This window comes from Lineus longissimus, chromosome 16 (assembly GCF_910592395.1).
Source record: "Lineus longissimus chromosome 16, tnLinLong1.2, whole genome shotgun sequence".
Lineage (NCBI taxonomy): Eukaryota > Metazoa > Nemertea > Pilidiophora > Heteronemertea > Lineidae > Lineus > Lineus longissimus.
In genome coordinates this window covers 2,125,524-2,150,108 of record NC_088323.1, presented here as the reverse complement: position 1 = coordinate 2,150,108, position 24,585 = coordinate 2,125,524, and the positions used below count along the sequence as shown (strand labels likewise).

The 24,585-nt window shown below is 41.8% G+C and overlaps 2 protein-coding genes across 6 annotated transcripts; one reads left to right on the top strand and one right to left on the bottom strand.

Moving 5' to 3' along the window:
• Nucleotides 1–267: 267 nt before the first annotated feature.
• Nucleotides 268–16,878, bottom strand: LOC135500740 (polycomb complex protein BMI-1-like). Of its 5 annotated transcripts, none has more exons than XM_064792383.1 (10): nucleotides 16,682–16,878; nucleotides 8,519–8,634; nucleotides 8,310–8,406; nucleotides 7,843–7,898; nucleotides 7,497–7,544; nucleotides 6,898–7,006; nucleotides 6,479–6,629; nucleotides 5,953–6,033; nucleotides 4,421–4,609; nucleotides 268–1,794 (listed from the first exon to the last, which is right to left on the bottom strand). In XM_064792383.1, exons 2-10 carry the CDS (start codon nucleotides 8,628–8,630, stop codon nucleotides 1,396–1,398), a joined length of 1,242 nt encoding a protein of 413 aa, XP_064648453.1. In that variant the 5' UTR covers nucleotides 8,631–8,634; nucleotides 16,682–16,878; the 3' UTR covers nucleotides 268–1,395. The 5 variants fall into 5 exon arrangements, with proteins under 5 accessions (XP_064648453.1, XP_064648451.1, XP_064648452.1 ...); XM_064792381.1 differs by having other exon boundaries at nucleotides 5,941–6,033; nucleotides 16,682–16,877; XM_064792382.1 differs by lacking the exon at nucleotides 16,682–16,878 and adding an exon at nucleotides 12,461–12,554 and having other exon boundaries at nucleotides 5,941–6,033.
• Nucleotides 16,879–18,024: 1,146 nt separating this feature from the next.
• Nucleotides 18,025–24,245, top strand: LOC135500343 (meprin A subunit beta-like). The gene is made up of 13 exons (XM_064791759.1): nucleotides 18,025–18,211; nucleotides 18,877–18,901; nucleotides 19,241–19,279; nucleotides 19,886–19,929; nucleotides 20,243–20,330; nucleotides 20,611–20,731; nucleotides 20,974–21,170; nucleotides 21,426–21,659; nucleotides 21,973–22,032; nucleotides 22,553–22,711; nucleotides 23,047–23,189; nucleotides 23,495–23,608; nucleotides 24,064–24,245. The coding sequence occupies exons 1-13, from the start codon at nucleotides 18,161–18,163 to the stop codon at nucleotides 24,208–24,210; spliced, it is 1,422 nt and encodes a 473-aa protein (XP_064647829.1). The 5' UTR covers nucleotides 18,025–18,160; the 3' UTR covers nucleotides 24,211–24,245.
• The last annotated feature ends 340 nt before the right edge of the window (nucleotides 24,246–24,585 follow it).

Below are 24,585 nucleotides of genomic sequence, written 5' to 3'. Positions count from 1 at the left end.
GTCAACAGGTCATGGCTAATAATAGGATACCACGTGAAACGGACTTCTGACACATTGTAAGAAGCAAGGTGTAAGAAGTGAGGAAAATCTCCATCTCATATGGGCTCAGGCAAATGTCTCAGGCAAATGTCATAGCTGAGGCAAATGTCAGGGGGTAAGCTTAGCAAGCCGAGACGAACAGAGTCCGTTTTATTAGCTTTCAAGATAATTTTGACATGCTCTCTTATCATATTATATAATAAGAAAGAGACAAAGAGAATGAGAAAGTTACATTATGTAGCACCTTTAATATACATTTTTCAAAATCATAGATACCGTGCTGGAGTAATACAATCTTGAAGAAAACAAACAGCCGCCATTTTGAATGGTCAGAGGCTGTTTTGCTATTAACGAACCGTCCAATAACTAATCTGTTTGATTTAAGAGTGTTCTTTCAATGCACAAATGAAGATGTCAGTGCCAGCAGTTGGACAGCCATCTTAAAACACCCTGTCAGTCGATGTTTACAGTACATTGTATTTCCCTTGCAACAGGGCATGCAAAACAAATGTCAGAGCAGAAACCACTGAATGTGCTTAAGTATCGGTCCAGTACCTATGCTAAAGAGACCCCAGGACCGAGCCAAAGACACAGCAGGTTTTGATTGGTTGATTTCTGTCAGAGATTTTGTATCCAACACTTGTGTTCAAAACTCCAAGTGACTCTCTCTCTCTCTCGCCAAGAAAAACAGACTTGAACTGACACCAACAACGAACGTTTTTCTTGATTTTTACTTTCGCGAATTGGTGTTATTCGCGAAAGTTAAACGCCCCAAATAGATTGTTTTCGAGCACGCAGAACAAGTGCAATTTTGAAAAAATTAGTTGCCGACAAGACCAGATAGACAGTGTCGCCATCTATCATACGAACCTTACATTAATAGTCTTCTTCGGTATGTGCATTCAAATGCACTATCAATGTACAGTTGTTATGATAGATGACGATGTTAAACAGTAATCTTTCTATTTGATAGAAACAGGTAAAACAAAAAAAGTAACTTCAAAACACTGACCCTTCAATGGTACACAATACATGTATACAAACACTCATTGATTGCCGATATCATACGGTGTGTCCCAAAAAGAAATTTCATTTCCATTTATATATAGGCGATACCACTTCGGAGTCAGTACATCTCAATACGTGTCAGCTTGTAACAGGGGTAAGAGGGAGAGGATTGGAGGCAACGGTGGTATTATTTACAGACAATGCCTTCAATGCTGACCAATCTTTGGAAGTTCTTTTTGAAACACATCCAATCTAATCGGAAACACCCGGTAGACTTAAATCACCAGTCCAGCTGAGCGGAACCTATCAAAGGCTAGAGTTTATTCATTTCATGAAGTAGAATACGCGTCACTTGGAAGCCTCGCTATCGTCCTTTGTTTCCTTATTGTCAGGCGAATCGTCGCCATTTTGTAAACTTTCACCAATAGAGGTCTCTGTGGCATTGCCATTTGTGCCATTTTCTACAAGCACTGGCTTTTTTGACAAGTCCAGTTCCTTTTCCTGTGGAGGTTCAGTATAACTGTCATTATTTTCTTTCGGTTTTGGTTTTTCCTCCGTGATTTCCTCCTCAGGTTTTGGTGATTCCTCCGTCGTTCCGTTTTGTGTCGGTTTTTCGCTGCACCCGTCAGCGTGTGGTTTTTTGTTTGGCACTTCTGTAGAATTTGTTTTGTCGTCTTCTTTGATCAGTTTCCGTTTCCGAGTACCATTTCTTGAGTAGATCGTGTAGAATAGACGAAGCGGCCCTTTCTGAAATGGAAGGCGACAGCAAGATTAGACGACCATTGATAATCAAGAGCTCTGTCCCAGGTCAAACATTTCGGCCAATTTGGCATTCGATTTGACTAATTTTGTAGGAGAATAAATTTTGTATATATGCAAGGTCAATGTCCAAGTTTTAATTTATTCTTGTCAAAAGTCAAAGCCATGTCTCTTAAAACATGCAGCACCAATATATAAATATTTTTTTTCGGCAAGGGCACCGAAACTGAATCTCGCAGAAGAGACCAACTGCATGTAGGCCCTGTATTCATCGCAGTCTATTGCACATTGAGCCCTTGTGTACAGCTAGGGCACCTCTCACCCGGCTTAATTACGTCGACACAGTGTATATATATTCGATGATGGGTCCATCAACTTCACTTTGATTATATATATTTTGTTTGCAGGCTTCGGCCACAAAACCTTTTTCGACAGGAGATGACAGAAGATGTTGCACATTTTGTACAAGTGAGTATTCAACCATTCGTCAGATTCATATCGACCAGTTTCACAAAGGAAGAACAAAACACACGATCATTTCAAAGAGGGTTGCTGTAATTTCCATATATACGCATCCATGTTACCAATTTGATGCAATGAATGGAAATGCAGCCATATTGAAAAGATGTCGTCTTGAAGCAGGGTGACGTTCATGCCAAATACTACATGTCTATACAGAAAATATTACAATGCAAATAGGGAATTTAAGAAGAAATTGACCTGGCTCACTCCAGGCATATATACTAGTCGCCCCATGACATGGACCATACATGCTGTCGTGAGTGAGCCGCAACAACGCCACAAAACAATACAAGTACAGTATACCTAGTTTTTTTTAATTTAAGGAATTGAACCCGAGGCGGAGGACCTTGGTTGAGTTACCAAGACACTCGAGGGTGGAGCTAAAATACAGTCCAAACCCGAGCCGACAGGCGAGGGTTTGGACGAAATTTTAGCTCCACCCGAGAGTGTCTTGGTAACTCAACCAAGGTCCGAAGCCGAGGGTTCAATTTCTATTCTAAAATACCTCAAACTTAAAAAGATAGGCCACGAAATAACTTGAATATGTGCGAATTTGGCAAATTCCATCCATCGCCTGCCCGGAGCGCCGGTAGCGCCGTTGTTTACATTATGTTACGGCAGCGCGTATAGGAAGTCCGGATCGGCTCGCTCAAGTGACGCTAAAATCCGCGCAAATGGGCTATTTGGAGCGTTTTTCTCAGCAAATATGTGTAGTGCTCATTAAAAAACTTAGGGTGGTTGATGCTTCCTTGGCTGATTTGTGTTTGAAGCAGTGTTTTGAGAGCCTCAAACTTCTGAAGTGAGCTGTGTGCATGGTTCCACATTTTAGTGCAACCCGAGGGAACTTTGGTAGAGCATCTTGGTTGCGTGTCCAAAACACTCCGCTCTCAGAACGAGGCTTATGCATTTTCCATTTAAAAGTTGACTTTACGGTACCAAGGTATTTTAGAATAGACTATAAAATACCCAGTGTGCACCCAGTCTGCGACAGTGATCACGCAGATATTAACCAAGGTGTGCTATCAGCTTAGGGAGTACAGCGGGTTTTTCATCGCCGAATTTTCACTTCTATACGTAAGAATATCTTTATCATATCTTTGCTCGATAACACACAGAAATATTTCATTAAAGAAAATAAATAATATGAAACGTTAATCATCCAAACGCAGGAATCTATGTCAATATGTCATCGCGTGTTTGAGCAATTTCCGCCGCCAATTCTGGCTGGACAGATTTCCTCTGGCAGTGATCAAAGCCAACAATTAATATACAGTAAACTATCGGCGAAGCCATTGGAAACAGTTCGCCGAAGCGGCGAAAACAGCCCAATGCCGGAAGAGTGCGCGCGCGTGGATCTATATGGAAAATAAACGCGTTATAGTTAGGGGGAATTGATACGGGTTAAAGCGAAAATGGTGCGTGCCCACTACGAAAACTCCATGCTACGATATCAACACGAAAACACCAAGAAACTAAAACAACATTCTATAGACTATTAAAGAAGGACTGAGGTCGATGATCTCCCGGACCACACTTTATTCGGAAGCCATCAATTTGAAGTACTAGTGTACATAAGTGTATATATTCTTGTATTCTATCCATTGAAAAATAAACCCAGATTCACTGTAGTTTAGCAGATATATACCCAGGTATACTCTTGTATTGTCCAAAATAAACCAAAGTTTACTGAGTATATTGCAAAAACAAACCGTATACTGATCGTCTGGAAATATACTCAGGTAAACTCTTTGAGTATTCAGTGTCCGAAAAAAGATCCAGGTACACCGATTCTGTCGTAAAAAAACCCTCACGCCAAGTAATTCTGGTATGCGTATATACATGTATATATATATATCGTCTGGACGGAAAACCAGGTATTCTCGTATTGTAAAAAAACCAAGGTGTGCACTGCCGAGTTCTGGTATTGCCGAAATAATGGATTGTCAATAGCAAATTATGGCCTGATAATCCCCGCGTGAACCACAGCTCATGACATACTCAATTTGTTATGATATTTCGTTCCATGTTTGTAGCAAACTCCCCACGTTATAGGTAATGATCTACCTCAGTCCTAGCTATGATTCAAAAGTACCTTTTCGGGCGCCTTTGAGTCGCCCCCCGTCTGTCCTGGGCTCGGGGCCCGGCAGTGAGTTGCACTAGTGCTCGGACGTGACTGGGGAGTTTCGTGTACGGCCCCCTCATCAACGTTTGTGGCGCTGTTCTCGCCGGTTGAAGTGGTGGGGGTCGGCGGTTTCTCCGAGTTGCGGCCGAGGGCCACCATCTGTTGCGATGAAATTGGAGTTGTTAGAGGATGGCAAGTTGAATGGATATTTTGAGGAATGCCGTGCGTGTGAAATGATATTGAAAGTGGTTAAGTGTAGCCTTTCGCATGCCATGTACGAGATACGCCGCGTAATTTCATCCCGTACACATGGTGAATGTTGAATATCGCGTTAGTCGACACTGATTACCGAAGAATACACTCATCGAAAAGTCCAACGAATGCAGAACACCGCCAGTGGCTGATACCTAAATTTTTCCAACCCATTTCTTTCCTCTCAGCAAAGTGGCGCTGGAGCAAGCGCAACTGTGTATGTTTTAAAGCTCCTTGCCGGCCATTGATAGTGACGTCACATCTATAGGAATTCAAGACAACGGAACATAAATGCACAAGACGTGTGTTTTCATGTGTTTTAAGTTAAGCGAGTTGACTAATGAGTTTCTCGGACCAGTGAAATTTGGTGATACATTTGGTGCAAGATATCACCCTGGCGAACCAGTGCGGCCTTTCCCTGCGGGCACTCCCGTAATCCGCGGAGATAACAATCGCATTCGCGTCGAAGATAGCCCCAATAGTCATATCAATCCATATAGGCGTAGCTAGCTTTTCGATCGGGGAGGGCGGATTGGGCAAAATGACAGCTTTTGAAAAAAAATCGACAAAAATCACGGTCAAAAACACGTTCTGGTGACAAACCCGCTAACTACGCCCATGCAATCCCGATATGTCGATTTTACTACGGACCTAAATTCTATAGCATATATAATGGTATGTACATGTAAATCCGTGATATTATACTAACTGGATTCAAGACACTCTGGTATAGTGGGCCAGGACATACTGCACATCTCAGTCACTACGATCACTCGATTTGAACATACAGTATGTTCAAATCGACTCCTGTGACTGGTCAGACACGAGAGCCGTAGTGGCACCGCCCTCTTGACAAGAGACAACTGCCACAGACCAGCGACTAGCCTATAGCCATGACAAATAGGCTACGCGGTTACCGACTCCTGACTAAAGATAACGGCAGCACAGCAGAAGTCATTACATTGGCTGAAGTTTGTGAAAGGACGAAGGCAAAAATGTGTTACTTCGGAGTACTTTGACCAAAATAAACGAGAACGGAGCTCACAAAGGTTAACACATTTTATTCTCTTGCACATACTGTAATCGCGATTTGAGATTATTCGCGAAAATTTGGTGGTTTACAGTAACAAAATGATACCAGGCAATGATAAACAAATATGACACTATTACTCTGAAATGACACACTTTCGCTAACCTCCTTTAGTAAAGTTCTACTAAAACTGTAAAATGTTTCTTACATCTCGACTTACCCGCCGCCAGGTGTAGATGTAAGCCACATCCATCAGCGTGTAATGGTCGGTTAAAAACTCATCAGTATGGAAGATCTGAATCTAGAGAAGCAATGAAAAATCTTGTCAGTATTTCTTAATCTATGCTTAGTACATGGTACTCAAAATATAATCAGCGATATCAAACTGAAAACACAATTCAAGATCATAATATTTAGTACAGTAAGGACAGAAAAGCGCTATTGTCTCAGAAAAAAGAGCTGGTTACATTGGATGATAAGACGGGTTATTACATTGTAATTTCAGACTGTCATTGGGAGCAAAGGCGCGATACGGCCGTCTATGGTACGGCGGTAAATAAGGCTACGAGTAATATTCGATGAGGTCAACAGTTTTGAGTGATGAAGTTTCACCCAATGGCTAGAGATAATAATGCAAAACAAGTTGTTGCTCATTCATGTACGTAGGGTACGTCGATAAGTACTAGAGTCTGCGGTTAAGTATCACCGCAGCTTCTAAAATTATGCTTCTAAAAAAACGAACTTACGAGATGATTTGGTGTGAGGTCGAATTTCATTTTTATGAATTTTTTGAGGTGCCCAACAGTCACTGCTGCTGGGCAGAGTAAATAACGCCGGTCTGGAGCCTCCTTCTTGTCCTCTATTGAAGATGGATCCACCTCATCCACAGGTTTCCCGCTGAAACAAACGCGAAATAAAAGTGGAGATAAGTTTGTTGTAAGAGTAATCCTTGCCTAATGAGCTCCGGCCGTGTAATGTTTCTGAGTGGTTCCCTTAATTGTTTTGGAAGCTTGGAAAGATAGATTGACACAATCTTCGTGTGTTTCCCCCCAAGATATCTGAGAACAAGGAGCCTGGCACATTTATATCCGTTTTGAAAATGCTTTTGTTATTTTTACCGAAAACACATTAAACATACAACATACGCTAAAAATGGATAACATACTTATAACTATATTCCAATGATAGACTTATATTTTCATCCTCCGTGTATATGGGTCTCTCTACATCAACTTCACCTCGCTCCTCACTGGAAGACACTGACCGACTAGTAGCTGTGATCAGGGAGAAAAGGAAGAGATAGAGATTATGAATAATGTTGAAAAAGGCCAACGCCATCCGGTCAGAGATCTCAGCTATGTATGTATATTCCCGTGGCTCAACCATATCTAGTACAACAGTCAACCATATCTTTTTGCATTGTGCGTCGAAGTCTCCCCCTTCACCGAGAGACTGACATATGATGCAGTCTAAAACCAGGCGACGCCCGCAGTCAATATACGCGTGAACGTACGAGTACAGTGCATAGAGCGAGCGGTGCAACACAGTCATCATGTATAGGTCAGTGCATAGCAGCAGTATAGTATCCATTTCCAGTTGATAGGTCGCACACTGCACATGGACATAGATTGGCATCGGATCTATTGTAAGGTAATTTATTTTAATAACCTGTTCGCAATATATAAAACTTCCAATTTGCTTTCCCCAACATCAGCAGTGCCAACATACGAAAGGTCACTTGCCGTGACATCAAGATTTACTAACCTGCTTCTGGGTGTGCCGTATAAAACTCTCGTCGCCTCTGCATTTCAGCTGCAAAAGACGGGGGCATTTTTAATTCTGCTGGTCGTGTCAATAGAGAGGTTACGATTTTGATCCAAAAAACAAGAACGATAATTACATCGCAAAGTGAGCAACACCCCATCACATTGACGTTCAAGGTGAGATAATAATGAAGTGGGCTTTCTTAAAAGAAGAAAAGAAAGGGCCCATATTCTCTTCATGAATATTTGGATAAAGATCCTCAAGAGTGGAGCACAGGCAACACGACGTATAGGTACCGAAAAATATGAGATTGAAATCATTTCATCTAAAGTTGTCATTAACGTACTTTTAAATAGACTAGGAACTAATTTGTAGACTAGATCTTGTAGTGTCTTGTCAGACCTGTAACAAACAGAAATTACATGAATAAGATACCAGTGAATAGATTTACATGTATATATCTGAAGAAGGGTGCAGTTACCAAATGTATATGAAAATCTACCAACAACATAAGATTTTTCAACTAACGAAAGGTTCCTGATGTCACATGCATCATGAAACGAACCGACGATATCGTTCACATGATTATTATTGGATTTCTTCGTGACTCAGAACACTGAAAAAATTAGTAACAAGATAAGACATCGGAAAATACTGCGAACTTATTAATTATTATAGAGTGATAGAAATAGTAGATCTAGCGGAAAAGTAAGTAGCATTACAGGAAAATATTAAACGTATCGCGTATATTAGACAGTTAGTAATTTCTCCCAAGTATTTTTTTGGGGCGGACACCATATAAAATGTATATACCTTATATTGAGTAATGGCCTTGTCTTATGCACTTGGACGTCACAGATCGGACAATACTTGCTCGTCTCCAAGTAGCGAACGATGCAAGTCCGGCAGACTGAAAAAGAATGGAATTTTGCCTAAACATTTTGGAATATTATGTTAAAACATTATGGTATAGTCCGCTCACAGATTGGCCTACAAAGACGTTTACAAATGCTTTAACTTACAGGAATGTAGACATTCTATGATTGTTGTTGCGTCGACGTAATACCCTCCGCACAAGATACACACCAGATGAGGGTTCAGATCCGTGATTTTCATTTGAGTGGTTCGATGCATCGCCCTGCAATTAAGCAAACACAGCAGAATTATTTTATGCGAAATATATCCGCAATTATTATTGTTTCGTCTCGTGGCTGGTGGGAGTGATGGGCACGATAATAACAGATAGATAAATTATACCATGCAATAAATCAATAAATCTGAATTATGGTGTCGGATAATTTGATAATCGAAACCGGGCATTTATACACATAATTATTTATTGATGTCATATATTTAACTTATCGTAAAAAAATCACACTTCCATCCATAAATACATTGCTTCAATTGGTTTTCACGGATGGCCCTATACACGTCCCTAGAATCGCAATTCTGTGGTCAACGCCCGGCGGCAACATTCGCCCCCTTGAAAATATGTAGCAACATAGGCCTATATATTCCCGTCTGGAGTGTGCACACGTCGTACCGAGGGAATTCCAAAATATAGAATTTTCGTACAGGGAAAAATCTATTGTACGGACAAGCTGAACACCATGATTTTAGTCAACGAATTGTACCATACGAACATTGGAAACTCCTCATCAAGACCTACAATTTAGTTTTGTCAACAATCTTAAAAATACTCTGAGAAAAAGGCCAAGCTCACTCCGCATGCACAATAATTTAGCTTCCTCCAATCTTTCGAAAACGTTCTGCGAAAAAAATCCACCCAACGAACGCCCAAAATATCCAATGTTGAAAAAATCCGAAAAACTTTTATAAAAAAGTACATGGTCGTGAATTTCGTTAGAGAATTTTCTGTATCGAAAAATAAAGGTGAAATCACACGAGAAAATCGCTTAACTTCGGAGAGATCTCACGCGAAAGCGAACAACCAAAAGATACATGAACACCTACCGGCGAGATACACAACCAATAATCAAGCATAATTTATGCATGAGCTCTCGACGGTATTGTGCGATTATGCATGAAATTAACCGCGGCAAACTGTACTCGCCAGCGACAGACGAGAACCAATAATTCCCCGTGTATACCCGTGAACATGAAAACTGGTGGTTGAGATGACCTGGAGGTTGGGCTCCAACATGAGAGAATCGGGAGTCGAGGAGAGGGTGAAGCCCGGGAATCCCGGGGGGTGATGCGCGTCAGACCTTTGCCGAGCCTCGGCTAGTCTCTGGCAGTATATAAACGTAGCCTATCATAATATAGGCTACCTAGACCAGCGAGTGTGTCGGTGGATTTTCGTCTGAGAGAATCTTTGTATTGCAGAGCGTTAATGTTCACTCATCTACATTCAGTTTTGAACGACTTTTTTGTTGTTGATACGCCGAAACTGTGACCCATTTTGACGAGTGAGATACATTATACATGTATATTATCATCAAAGTGAGCGGTCTGAGCTGTGAGATATGGTTTCGGTACAGCTTGTGCGTTCGTGCGCACGGGGAGATCTCGCAAGATGCGCAACAACAAAAATGTATACAAGATATATAAGTAGGTATTTTTTCAATTTATGTCCAAATCCACTGTGTATAGCTTATACATGTTTATAAACACCAACTTGCGTAACGGGTCAGGGGCGAACGTTGTGCCATGAAGCACTGCCTGTTGGTCTAAAATAAAGTCACGGCTTCAGCGCTGAACTCAACTCTGGCTTCCCGCCACAAAACTACGCTCACCCGAGAATGGCAGACTACCTTTGAAATGTTCACGGTGCCTGCAACTGAATGGAAGTCAAGGTACATGGCGGTGTAAAGTCTCTGCAAAGAAGACTTTTCACGATTGTGTCATATACTTCTGAGCAGCAGGATCTCATATTTGCGGTTACCCTCATTCAGGTTCTGCACAGGCCTACCCTTCTTCTTCTTCTGCCTACGGAATTTTTACAACCCTTCTACCCCGTGCCAAACTCGGCGTGAAGCGTATTGTCCACGCCTTATGCAGTTATTTTCATGCTATTTCTCGTGGGGACTGACTTTTTCGTTAAATTGACAGACCCTCTTCATCACAGAGTTCCGAAGGAGAGAGATACCCGAGGTCTTCGCGCGGTTTGCAAAAATCTCCCTTCGAATAGCCCGTTTTGATGATTGAAATATCCTTCGTGACGAACCACTCTTTTTAAATAATAGATAGGCCTATCAATGTCCAATCATCGAACAAATGAAATTCTTCGGCAGGGCATTGATCTTCACGAGGATTCATACATCCCGCTGATCTCGAAAGGGGGCGATGATTTCACCTTGATCGGGAGAAGCTTGAATTTTCTTGAGGAGAGGAGTTTTCCTCAACTTACTGGTCTGGTGGTATACACATTTTGGCATGGTGGTGTAAGACTATACAGCTCCAAGATTTGGTCTCATTGGTAGTACTTTTTGGCCAGGTGGCAAATGTAAAAATTTTGGACCGGCGGTACACCAGACTCCGGAAATGTGAACACGTATACGAGCCCAAATTTCGGGGCACTGCACACGGCCGACACGGCGGAGGAGCAGAATCTTAAGAACACTGAGGAGGAATAATCTGCCAAGCACGGAGATTTTTTATCTCTATTCCAGTAAGCCTAAATGCATGAAATTCATTCGTCTATAGGTGTTTTAAAGAGACTTTCTCGTTGGCTTACCGGGTACACACAATGTAAGATAGGCCTATATCGTTGACCGATGACCAAGCAGTCAGATTATAGGCTGTCAGACCACGCCATGCAGTTGAGATGAAAAGAAGCAGTTAGCGTAAACCGCGTAGGCTTACCCTGGAATGCATATAAACCTAAACCTATATTGAAAAGTTCGTCTTCCATATTTCAAGGAATCCTTTGACGAGTGTAATAGGGGACTTTTCGTGGTGTTTCTGGCAAGTTTAACTATTTTCAACGTGGTGAAAAATTCCCAATCCGTCCATGCTCGTGCGCTCTCCTGGATTTGTTACTGTCCTCGATTCAACTCGGTTTTTTTATCACGAGAAATCATCATCGTAACGCACGTGCAATATCAGTGGCATGCCCCTCCAATAAAATCTCTGGGGTGTCTAACCCCAAGGCCTGCATGGCTATAGCTTCAAGGCAGCGATAAACGATTTCTTCGGAGAAGAATCTTCCGGTGAATCTCTCCTTTCAAAGCGACACTATCCCCTTCGTATAGCCTAATGTCAAAATGTTTGCACAGCGCCTTCGGAGACGCAGTGCCCACAAAAAGATTGTTACAACACTGAGATTGAAGGCTAGCCGATGATGCTGCAGGAACCTCTTCAAGCTGACCCCATTGATTTTGGAATTATGAAATGAATACCGGAGTTTTGTGAGGTGATGATAACACTATTGTCAATCCTGACTGCACTACTTGCCTTTGGGCACCAGCCAGTGACCTTGAAGGTTCCCCACACACTGTCAGACATCAGTGGTTTGAGTCCCCGCTTGAGTCAAGAAATTGCGAAATTACCTCAGTAATCTGCTTGGTGATGTGACGCATAATGAACGTGGATCTGCCGCTACGGTGATGGCGAAACGCCAGTAATCATTCTCGATGTTGCCATCACATCCCGGCGTTGTATTCGCGTTTATTTGGTTCAAATGATTATATCGTGACATGCAGTCATACTCAGAAAGCCTGCCACATTGACACAGAAGATATGAATACAGTACATCCATGCTAAGATGCACGAACGCCAAACAGCCACAGGGACTTCACACGACATCGAACCTCAAAACTGATACCGAGGAATGAGAAAAATTTGCGGGAGATATTCTCGCGCGTTTTGCTCTGGCTGGCACGGCTGTGCAGCGTCAGTCGGTGGTCGCGTTGCGTCTATGCGCAAATTGGCGGTAAAGTGGCCTGCATCCGCGCCCGGCAGACCCTGATTCGCTTCTTTACAACAATAAGAACATGGTTTACCTTGTCCCTGGTCCTGGGCCTGACCACCTTCGGTAGGAAAGAGAAATTAGCAGATATTGTCAGCGATTTCTGTACAAATGGCGAAAGGTTCCACTGCAGACCTTTTGTTGTGGAAGCGCCGCGCGAGTTGGCTGTGCATGAATTAGCATACGCGATCAGGTGGGAAGTGGGGGCCTCTGATTGGCTCAAACGCTTAATCAGGAATAAATTATGATGCGTAATATTATCGATATGGCGAGGGGAATTTTTACCAAGGGATCGAGGGAAATTAATGTGAGAATATGGAGGTATTCGTGATCTCCCGAAACCTGTGCAAAATGACTGAACAGGGCAGAATTATGACGACATACTCGTGCAATCGCCCCCCTTGAACTCTACGACTTACATTAGACTGAGCAGTGTTAGCGAGGCTACGCGAATTCAGGTCAAACGTCGAAGAAGCAAACCAGAAATACAAATGTATAAATGCCAAGGAATTTTGTGTCAAGCACTTCTTATGGGTGGTTGAACCCACAGGTGGGGAGCAGTGGGCTACATCTTTTTCAAGCCGGCCTCATAACGGAGGAGGCATGGCAGACACACTGCACCTTGACCAGTTGTCATGTCTGTGGCAGTGACATCAAGTAGCATGCTCGCGGTCCCCCTCCCCCTGGCTCAATGAGCACGAGGAAGGGGCCTTTAAATAAACCACTGGATGTCACAGGAAAGCAACACTCCAGACGAGAGACACAATTCAAAATGCATCCGTGGGTCATTCATTTACACTGCACATTTTACATCATTCTATTTTTCGATCCGCAATTGAGGAAAGATTTCTGGGTTCCAATTCCGTGCCAGTGACAAAATGGTTGAACCAACTGCATGTGAAATCGCTCATCTTTCGATCCGCAATACTTTGGCAATGGTAAATAAATAGTGAAAAATTTTACACAAGAAGTTAGAACGACGGATAATTGATCCACACATATCTAACACTTGATTCATCTTTTTGGTATAAACGGCTACAAATTACACACACAACTCAACACCAAGTGCGGACAACAATCTGCTAAACTCGTCTGCAGTCAAATAACTATCAATTAATTTTCTATGTTTGAAACCGCTAGTTTATCTTTCGACATCGTGTCTTCGAATCAATTCCATGTCAAACGTCCAGCCTCTGCATCTGCACAAATTAATTACTCACACGATTGCACAATAATATTCTTTCATACATGTCTGACTCACTCGTAAGTTTTGCACTATAGTTTTCTTTTGGAATCGTAAAATGTACATGTACGAGACCTAAATTAAAGCCAAATATTAATCAAAAGGAATTCGCAACAGTAAGTTGACCACACAGGTTACGAGTTAATTGAAGCCACACTTCAAAAGGAATTCGCAACAGTAAGTTGACCACACAGGTCACGAGTTGAAGCCACACTTCAAAGGGAATTCGCAACAGTAAGTTGACCACACAGGTTATGAGTTGAAGCCACACTTCAAAAGGAATTCGCAACAGTAAGTTGACCACACAGGTTACGAGTTGAAGCCACACTTCAAAAGGAATTCGCAACAGTAAGTTGACCACACAGGTTACGAGTTGAAGCCACACTTCAAAGGGAATTCGCACTCAGTAAGTTGACCACACAGGTTACGAGTTGAAGCCACACTTCAAAAAGAATTCGCAACAGTAAGTTGACCACACAGGTTACGAGCTGAAGCCACACTTCAAAAAGAATTCGCAACAGTAAGTTGACCACAAAGGTTACGTGTTGAAGCCACATGTTCAGAAGGAATTCGCAACAGTGGAAGGGAATATGCTTTAGAAGACTATTTCAAATCAACAAATACCTGTGCAGTCAACGCACTCTGTTGCCATTCTTTTTCTTTGATCCATATGATTCATTAAGTGAAATCGACTCCGGTTGCAAATAATATTGGACTCGTACATAGCTCATAACTTAAACTCATATACCTGCTCACTGCTCACAAATTCAATTCTTTTGAACACGTTGCTTAATTTTTCGAACACGGCTTCAAACCCACATCAGCTTGGCCGACTCTGTTGCGAATTAAACTCATTCGAACAGCCTCAAAATAATTTAACTCGCATACGCGTGGTCAATTCACTGTCACTAGGCAAATTTTATTTTGTATTCATCTATTTTAACGGAGAAGTCACGCCGTGTTTGTAACCATATTTTGGACATTGTTATATTCGTATGTCTTCAAATTATTACTCACGTCAACTAGCAGTGTTTCATAATATGTTCTTCAAATGCAAGTCAACTCATCAACGAGTTGCAAGATTTTGCACAATTTGAAGAATTGCTCAAGTTCATTTTGGCGGCACAAGAATGAGGTATCTTAAACTCAAGATACTGGCCGTGCTAGTTATGATGATGAAGGTGATATTTCTAACAGTGTTCACCAGGCTACGGGTGACAGTTTGAAGCCGCATGTATAATCAAATTTGGTTCAAAAGTATGCATTGGCCACACCAGATTAAAAGTCCCGAATGTTCAAAGAAACTTGCAACAGTGAGGCGGGTTCACCAGATTCAAGTTCGAAGCCACGTGTTTAAATAATAATTAGAGCATAAAGTACACAACTAACACACTATTTTTTTATGTAGAAAATATAATTCGAACAGCGAGTTGGACAAATTGTTTCAAATCAACTGGACTCGTGACTGAATTGTTGCAAATTTTGGACTTTTGGACAAGGCTTTACTGACGTTGTGCGCTTATTACAACGCATTTCTGTACATTGTAACTGTACTCTTCTTCAAATTAGTAGATCACATGTCAACTGGCTGTTGCATTGGGACATCTTCCAATTAATACCTCACATGTCATCTCACTGAACAGTCACAGTAAATAATTGTTGCGTTGTCCAAAAAGTGGGCCACAGGATTTGGAACAATTCGGTCAAAATGATAAATCATCGCGTCACTGTTGTACAACCTGACTGGTGGAACCTTTAAGTTTTTCGTGAAGATAATGCATGTAATACAAAATACAGGAGAATTGGCCTTGACTGCCTAGCATTTATTTCGATTATGACAACCTCTTTTATCATTCGTAAGATATCTAGAAATTAAAATTTGACCTAAATCTTGCTCCAAAGTATCCGACTTTCTTTTACCTCTTCATGGTTCACTGGTAGGTTATGATTTTTTCGAGAAGAGAATTTCTTCAAGGGCACGCACTACAAATATTTCTCATGATACCATCGACCTAAATAAAGTTCGTGCGTGTTGATACATTCTCCCGGTATCAGTCTGTGGAAAAAAATCTTGTCACGTTTTACCGGTCACCTTTTCAGTCATGTTTTTGTGAAAATGTCCGTTAAAAAAATGACAGGTGGGGGAATTACGTGTACATCATATGATGCAACGAGCTGGCAATTAATTTTTTCAGAATTAAACCGTAGATATCCTTATTATTTTCCATGTCTTAGAAATTCTCAGACAAATTGTCCGATATATCACCGTTTAGCGTTTGCAGAAAAACACTAGATTTTGAAAACTAGGCCTAAAGAACTGCCATCAATTTGTTGAGGCCAAAAAGAATTGTGAATGAGAATTAGGAATATACGGTACAAATTTCGGAATTTGAAGAGATAAAAGGGTCTCGAGGTGAAATACCAGCAGAATTCCGGGAGGTATCCCCGATGCCGTTAGGCCGGAGCGCCGGGGAGAAGTTCATTGATACACATGCAAGGTTGTCGAATTACCCCCCCCCCCCGCCCCTTCCGGCGATGATGTAACGATGCATGCCGCCAACAAATGTTATATCAGGTCTACCGTGCATCACTCGTCTAAGATCACATGGCGGCATTCCTTCGTGTTCAGACGGCAAATTTTGACAGCTCGTGTTCAGAAAATTACTCCGCAGTTCTGTTGAGCATGACATGCAGACCTGCACGCACGCAAAATCCGCAGCTCCAAAACCTTGTAAAATTCCATGCATTTCTCGCCTTTCTTTCACTCTGAGTACATGCATAGCCAAACTACAGGGTGTAATCTCAAGGATACTGAACCCCGTCTGCAGAAGCGTACATCATGCACGCTCCATACGATATTGTGTAGACTCACTTCGTGTCATCACTGAACCGCCATTTTGTATCTGGAGCGAAAACAAGTGTCGAAACTCGACCCCCATGCGTCGTAACTACGGGTCCAAATAACTGCATATTACGAATTTAGAAAGACTTGATTACAAAGAAGAGACTTACCTTTGCAAGCGTGTAAACGTATGGACTATTGCCGTAAACACAGACTGACTTTTGGCTTCGGTTCGTACGCGTATGTACACACTACATTCAGATACACACAGCCGATGTACAGCAGAGTGTGTATTGATCGCCTGCCGGAGTCACGTGACCTATTCAATGTTTATCTTCATTAGCATGTGTATGCACAGATCTATTCTCGGTGCGGGCTGACAGTTTTATTGTACCGAATGGGGCTGGCCCTGATTTTATTGAATTGCTGTGAGAATGTGTTGTAAAGTTATTATTAAACGGTTACTCTCATTTGTTGTGATAGTTAATAAATATAATGCGGTTAACCACATTCGTTCCGTTTGCTTCTATTGGTGTGTTTTTGTTTGGTTGCAGGAGCTTGTCGAATACATGGGGTTGCCACGTTACACCTGCTTTGAACAGTTCAAATCAAGTAGTCCCTCTCCTCAAGTGGTCGGCCTATCATTGCAGCAATCAGATAAGATAATGTATTTACGATAGATCAAATGCTTAGGGGCTTATTCCCGGGACTTTTGTTCTGCAAATAACTGACGGAGCCGAGCTATATCCCCAGGTGTCAGAAACTAAATTCTTGACATATAATATACGATTATAACACTGGCTGAATAAAAACACTGAACACGTTCACGGGTTCAGAGAAACTGAGAACTCCGCATATTGCATTTTAGGCTACAATATCATAGGCCTAAGGACTCCGTGTCTACGAATTTTTAATCACTTCTCCAGTGTCGAGCGAATTTGTCAACACCTCTCGACAGCACAATTTTCAAGACGTATCTTGACATTGGAAAGTTTGACTGAACCCGGACAGTGCAGATGAATTCGGAGGCATTTCCTCTTCAAAATTTAGGTTATTTTCCTTCTCGAAATGAAAAATTGAACAGTCTTAACTCAGTGGTGAGGGAAAAATAGAACATCGGCTGTCGTGGATTCTACTTTTTGGTTTTCCCTACCACAGCATTTTCATTACATAGCAAAGTTCGTTGGGCTTTGTATTGGCCAACCGTTGTTATACATGTCAGTCGACACAACGGCATTGAGGAAATTTGACGTATTTGCATCATTGAAAATTTTCAAATTCGAGTTGGATTTTCTAATTTTTGAATGAACGCATTAGATATTTGACGAGTCGATGTTCATTAGTGAATATTTCTACTTCTAAAATCGGGACACCAAGCGCGTACGATCTAAAATTTCCTGTAAATTTTCCTTCAGAAACCTTATGTTTGTGACGTCTGGTTATCAACCGGGTGACCCTTGATAAACTGTCCTATAAAATCAAATATTTGTTTTCTCGTCGTTGGCCTGTTGTTCAGCAACACCGAGGTTTTTTTCTGATAGGCCTGTTGTTTCATAATCAAGTTCTGACTGACTTGTACAGGCGTGGTCGGTCTTGAAGCTTGGCACACTGCATACATATCTCCCTCCTCCAATACGTTTCTACTGACGATGAAGCCAACGGTCCTAGTCGTTACGTGTCTCTTCGTGGGCATTATGAAGGTGAGTATCGAGAAATTAATAAAATATCGATGTTGGCATAAGCTGGTTATTGGTCGCATAAAAATCATATATCGGCGTTGAAATTAAAGCACTTGCTATCTGAATACATCATCTACATGTATATGTAGATCATTTTGAGTTTAATTGCAGATCGACGGTGTTTGGTTTTTTCTTTGATCAAAGCAGATCAGGAAAAAGTTAGCTAAATAACACCATTGTGTAGATACTAATAATATTATAATTGTAACATTCATCAAATAACATGTACATCCGGCTTGTCATCGTTTGGAATGAAATAAAATAAGTCAATGACAGCGTGATTCGGTTCATGTGCAGATACATGTAATTTCATCAATAATGGAAACGCGACCAAAATGGACAAGAAAATCTGCAACCTGAAGCATTTAAGGAAAAAGCCTGATCACACGTTATTTAGGCAACAGCCATGTTCGGCGCTTGAAATCAGCACAGTAAAATTTATAGGCAATGCATCCATCCATACAGCGCCAATTCAAAGTCGTAATGCATCGGAGCAAGTGGATTGATTTAAGCGATGCGTGATGCGTCATCACTCTAGCTATTCCCTCTATCCATGTGCATGTGTGTACTATTCGACACGGAACGTTTTACTCGCTTTGTCGAATAATAATCTATGGTATTTGCAGGCGAACTCCGTCCCCTTACATGAAGGTAAGAGCCTGATACAATTCAACGAAAAAGATATTTGCTGGAACAATTCTTCAGTTTATATGTTCTGACTCTCAGTTTCTGTGTGCTTTTAAACGACACGAAAATACATGTATACACTTCTGAATAACTCTCATACATGTAGCAATTAAAAAAATGTCGGCCGCAGCTTGCCGAGAAACTGGCCGCGGGGCAGGCCTTGGCTTGAATACAAAAGATTTGAGGTAAGATTCTCGACCCGTTGGAGAACAGATTCCCAAGGGTGACCAGAGCCGGCGTTCATGGATGGATTCAATGATTAAGTGTGATCTAAGAGTTTGCATTTTTCTTAATTTTACTAAGGGCGAAAGTTGCGAGTTCCTAGTCCAGAAGAATTGGCAGGTAAGACTATCAGAATCAGCCAAACGGAGACGCATTATGTGGAACAAACTCTAATTAGACTCGCGCAAACACAAAATTATTGCAAGGAATGACCATTGATATTTGAAGAACATGTATTTCCTGAGGAAAAACTGAAATTCCAGTGCCACATCCGTCTTACCGTAATATTGCAATCGTATTTGAGGAACGATCCGATACAAATATCTGCTGTGTGAGGATTAGAATCGAAAAGACATAAGTTCTAACACGGGATACGAGTGAAGCATTACAGATTTACCAAAATGTTCAACCTATAGATGGACCCATCGAATTTCCATCCAAATCACTCCAAATTTTGCCAGTAAATACCTAGACATATATAGAATTGTGTCAGAAGTCGGGAGTTAGGATTATTTTAACACCCCGTCCAAAAAGCCAACTTTATTGATATTTCCTATGCATTTTCCATTAGGCTTGCATGCACTAATTGGCTTGATTGGCTAGGCCCGCAATAGCTGGTAATGTCTTAGCTCTATTACTCCTTGATAGCAGTTTGAGTTGGCCAATATTTGCTGCTCTAGACTGTTTCTTCCTTTTTGTATGCCACGTTGAATCTTTCGTCCTCAGGGCTGGTTGATGGTGACATGGATATATCAGTTGACACAGGCACGGTAAGTGATCGCTCGCCCGGAGAAGATAGGACAAATCATCGCACATTATATACTTCGTGTGGAGCTTTCATTCGGACTTGTATTGAAAATGTAATCGTGGTTATGGTTTCTGGCGAAAGAGGCGCACAATAGCATATTCATTTATTTCTCAATAAGCCCAAAATATAAAGTGGATATTTTCTGTCCCCACCGGAAATGGCCAACATTCCCACGTTTGTATACAGTTGTGTATTAAGGTCGTCCGTGCTTCAACAGTGTCAATCACAATGAAATGGTTGTGTCATACTCTCGTGACATGCGCTCTTCTTAACAGTTTCGCAGCGCTCTGAAGGATGAAGGTCATCGATGGCCAAATGGAGTTGTCCCCTACACTTTCTCAACGAAAGATAAGGAGCAGTTCAGTAAGTAAATCATGTATGCACATCCTCACGCTTAGAACGCAGGCACGTTTTGCCCAATTCACATACATGTGCATATGAAGATGAAAAAAGGGCTTAAAATGAGAGAGCCATATGTAGTTAAGTTTTTCGATCATTTTCAATATACGTACATGTAGTCACGGATGTATTATGCAGAGTTGTTTGTGATGATCATCGAGAACCATCAATGCATCAATGGTTCATGGATGGACGGAGACCTTTGCCTGTGAAATCGATGATAAGCATCACGTTCCTTTACCAGATGCCACGGAAAAGGCGAACATAACCGCCGCGATGGATCAGTTCCATCAGCATACGTGCATCAAGTTCGTGCCCCGCTCAGGCCAGGAGGAGAGCTATATCCGTCTGCGGAAGGGAAGGGGGTGAGTAAAACACCTCGCAAACGAGCGCCGGATTTGGCAATAACACACTTTTTAAGAGTAATAATTGTCAATTCGATTACATTTTTATATGTATAAAAACAAAAATCGGGTTATGGTTACTATAGAGCTGTGTTAGACTAGAACTGTGCAACTGATATTTAAATAAAAGACGGCCGATCGTCGCGGTACTGTGACTAAATCAATTTATTGGGAGTTAAGGATGAACTTTTATCGTCCCGAAGGTGTTCTTCTCCTGTGGGAATGATGCGGCCCTCAAAGTTCTTCAAGACAGAAGGCCAGGTGCTGACCCTGGGAGAAGGCTGCTTCATCCGTGGGACCATCATGCACGAGATGATGCATGCGCTTGGCTTCTACCACGAGCAGGCTCGGTGGGACAGAGACCAATACGTGTTGATTAAGCCGCAATATATCTTGAAAGGTATGGAGAGTGATTTTTCTTTTTAAAAAAATATACATGTAAGGCCGTAAGACAGCAGAAAATTTCGGCTGATAGATTGCGGGGAGTGCTTTTGCTTAAGAGGATAAAAACTGAGTGCCTCGATAGCAATCCCAAAAGATGAAATAAATATGTAATTTTGGCATTATGGCCCATATTATGTACATTCATGCACATGCAATTATGTTTAGGTCATCGTTCAATGAACCTTTGCGATCGTTGAAATCTTTTTTCTAGGAATGCTCTCGCAGTTTCGAATCTTCGATCCAAAACGTGTAAATTTCGCCCTTGGTGCCCCATATGACTACGGCAGCCTGATGCATTACCCAAGTGACGCCTTTGTATTGTATGATGACGATGATTCCATCGTACCTCTTCAACCAGGGGCCAAGATCGGCCAAAGGGAAGGATTTTCTGACATCGATCTTTGGAAGATCAACACGCTGTATAAGTGTCCTGATTTCAATGGAGGTCAGATTCCAATCCGTTTTAGTATCTATCATAATACATGTATATATACATAAGTATATAGAATATTTCAAAGCAACGGTAGCAGTTAGGCCGAATGCATATTAATATCAGAAAAGTACTCGCTCGAAAGCAGACTTTCCTGTCTGTAAGATACTTTTTATTGAAAATCTTCAAGTTGAAACTACGTCAATTTACCCTAATTGTATGAATTTGTTATTTTTACACAAGTACAGTTATATATTGTCGGCCAACTGTTTATTCTTATGATCATCATAGATTGCGAGATCACCAATCATTTCATTCATCTTTTCAGTGACCCTTGCACCAGAGGTCTTCACGACTCCAGCCAAGCCGGACTTTGTCTTAAATCCAAGTAACCTAACATTTCCACCCATTGAGATTAATCTCAACCTGAAATTACGAGATTCGTCCTTGTTTTCCAGTTATAGGCAATAAGCAGTTTTCGTACTCCGTGACGAACGTCGCCTTTCGTGAAATTGTCGATGATGCTTTAGCTTTACATCGAGCTCGTCGGGTAGTTGTCATGTCGGTTACCTGGTAGAAAATGCAACAATGTGTACATGGCGTGTGTACATTTGTATGCACGTGTGTACATTTGTGTGTACATCCGGGCATCAAAGTTGAAAAGCAAGATGGCGGCCGGTGGGGATTCAATGAATAAACAGTACCATAGACGAGGCTTTCGCTAATATTTCTGGTTCTTCTTGTCAACTCTTCTGTTGACACAAACAGTCCTTTCGTCTTCCCGTCTTCCTGCACATACATCTTTCCTTCGAGGGGATGGATGAGGCCGATCGACTGCGCATGCGTCCGGAGTGTATACATCTATCAGAGACGTAACTCTCGTTCAATATACAATGTATATTTTTCAGCGCCACCTCCGAAATCAAAAGAGCAGTTCTATTGCTCCTTTGACTACATGAGTACGTGCGGATTTCGTGATGCCTTGGACTCGAACTTTGACTGGGAGATGAGAAAAGGGGCTGCCCCAAGGGAGCGTACGGGGCCTAGAGCTGATTACTCGGGCAAAGGTAATGGATTCTGAAAGTTTTCGTTAAAACCCTACTTGTGCGGAAGAAAATATAATATCCTCTTCGGCGCTTTATACTTTGTGCAGACTATCGTCCATATGAAATTCGCTATATTGTGCTCTGATAAAACAGTCACAACCGATCCCGATGGCCCAATGGTTAAGACGTCCGCCTCGTGAACGGAAGGTCGAATGTTCAAGTCCCGTATAGGTGGCTTTTACGATGCAGCCGGTTGGTTAGTCGCCAGCTAGTTAAATATATAGGGTACGAACTGCCTCCTCGCCAAAATTCTTTTTTTTAAATAATCCCTAGTATCGGGTTTTTTCCCTGTACAGGTTACTACCTTTACACGGCGACGACTCTTCGAAAACCTGGGGACAAGGCTTACCTGATCACACCCTTCCTGTCACCTGCCCCCGAGGGGGCCTGTCTCAGATTCTACTATCACATGTACGGAGAGGATGAGGGCACTCTGAAGGTTTGTTATAGCAACGGAAATTGTCAATAGAATAATGTTAGAGAAAGCAATCTAAAGCACGCTGTACCAAAATACATTGACGGATCTAGGAATTTCGGAAAGAAGATTTTCGGGTTTGTTTCGGTGGAATTTCCAATGCAAAATAATCCGATTTCTGCCTCCGGCTTGGTTTTTTTCTGTTCTGCTCTTTGAAATGGAAAGAAAAACGCCCACCACAAGATCGGATATTGGCCTTGATATTGCATCAAGAATGTTGAAATCAGAAAAAGTCTTCGTATATTCGAAATATTTGATTCTACTTGAAGGTTTACGCCAAGGACTACCTCGGCAACAAACAGGAGTTGTTCGAGAAGACAGGAAATCAAGGAAACGAGTGGAAAACCTTTGCTGCTACTTTCAAGACGCACAAAGCTTTTGAGGTAATGTTTGGTTCCCTTTGCAAGGTGACGCGAAAAGTGAACCGTTCCTGGTATTTCTTGGCATTTCCGTTTCCTCAAATTACGACTCTTCGGCATGATACGCGTGAAAATACTCGCTTGGGCAGAACTGTATCATTCCTCGTAGAAGCTGCGTATTGAAATCGATCATGAAGCCTGGAACATGTATAGGTTTTACCAGGGACTTTAGATATTTAGCTCAGTGGCTGTACCCTTGGTATCGACAAGACCCACGGGGATATCAACACGTTGGATGGGAAGAGGTAGGCTGATAAGCTGGTAGCCAACGTTTTGTTTCTTTACAAATTCGAGAATCCGTTTGGTCTCGGTGTTTGATTATAGATGGCACCAGTCTTCTATGGTGCATGCCACCATAGCAGTTTTGCCTCTGTACATTTACCATAGTTTGTCGAATTCACCTATGTTTTGTTCTTCAGATTGTGTTCGAGAGCACAGTGGGTGGATCCAAGGATGCAATCCTATCACCCGCTAGCGACATGGCCATCGACAAGTTTGAGTTCAGACCGCTGGCGCTGTATCCTAACCTCGGATGTGATGGAGCGACACCTGTCGGCGACCGTTAGACCTTGGGGTTAAAATAATAAAATACGGATTGCAACCAATGGAGTTTTGTCTATTCATTCGAAAAACGCATGCGATTCGGAAAAAGTGGATGGTTACTGAGGAATAAATTCCACACTACTAAAGAGTCCGCTGCTGATGGTCCACCATTTTATGAATGGTTCATCCATGTTTTTCGAAGATTTCAACATTTTACGAGGAAATTCACCGTTAATCGTTCACCATTTCACGAATAGTTCGGTCACCATGTTACAAAATTAACGGTACACCATTTTGGCGTATTACAACATTTCATCGTTTTTTTCAAAACAAAATGTCTTTTTTCGATTTTCGTTATTTTTGTCTCGCATCACTAGGGCAACAGCACAGTCAACCAG

Bases quoted from the DNA above. Each gene is read 5' to 3' on its own strand.
- LOC135500343 (XM_064791759.1), top strand. From the start codon at position 18,161: ATGAAGCCAACGGTCCTAGTCGTTACGTGTCTCTTCGTGGGCATTATG. The intron at 19,930-20,242 runs GTAAGTGATCGC...TCTTCTTAACAG, and splicing joins TATCAGTTGACACAGGCACG to TTTCGCAGCGCTCTGAAGGA. The intron at 23,190-23,494 runs GTTTGTTATAGC...TTCTACTTGAAG, and splicing joins AGGATGAGGGCACTCTGAAG to GTTTACGCCAAGGACTACCT.
- LOC135500740 (XM_064792381.1), bottom strand. From the start codon at position 8,630: ATGCATCGAACCACTCAAATGAAAATCACGGATCTGAACCCTCATCTG. The intron at 7,007-7,496 runs GTTAGTAAATCT...CCCTGATCACAG, and splicing joins TACGGCACACCCAGAAGCAG to CTACTAGTCGGTCAGTGTCT. The intron at 6,630-6,897 runs GTATGTTATCCA...CGTTTGTTTCAG, and splicing joins TCATTGGAATATAGTTATAA to CGGGAAACCTGTGGATGAGG.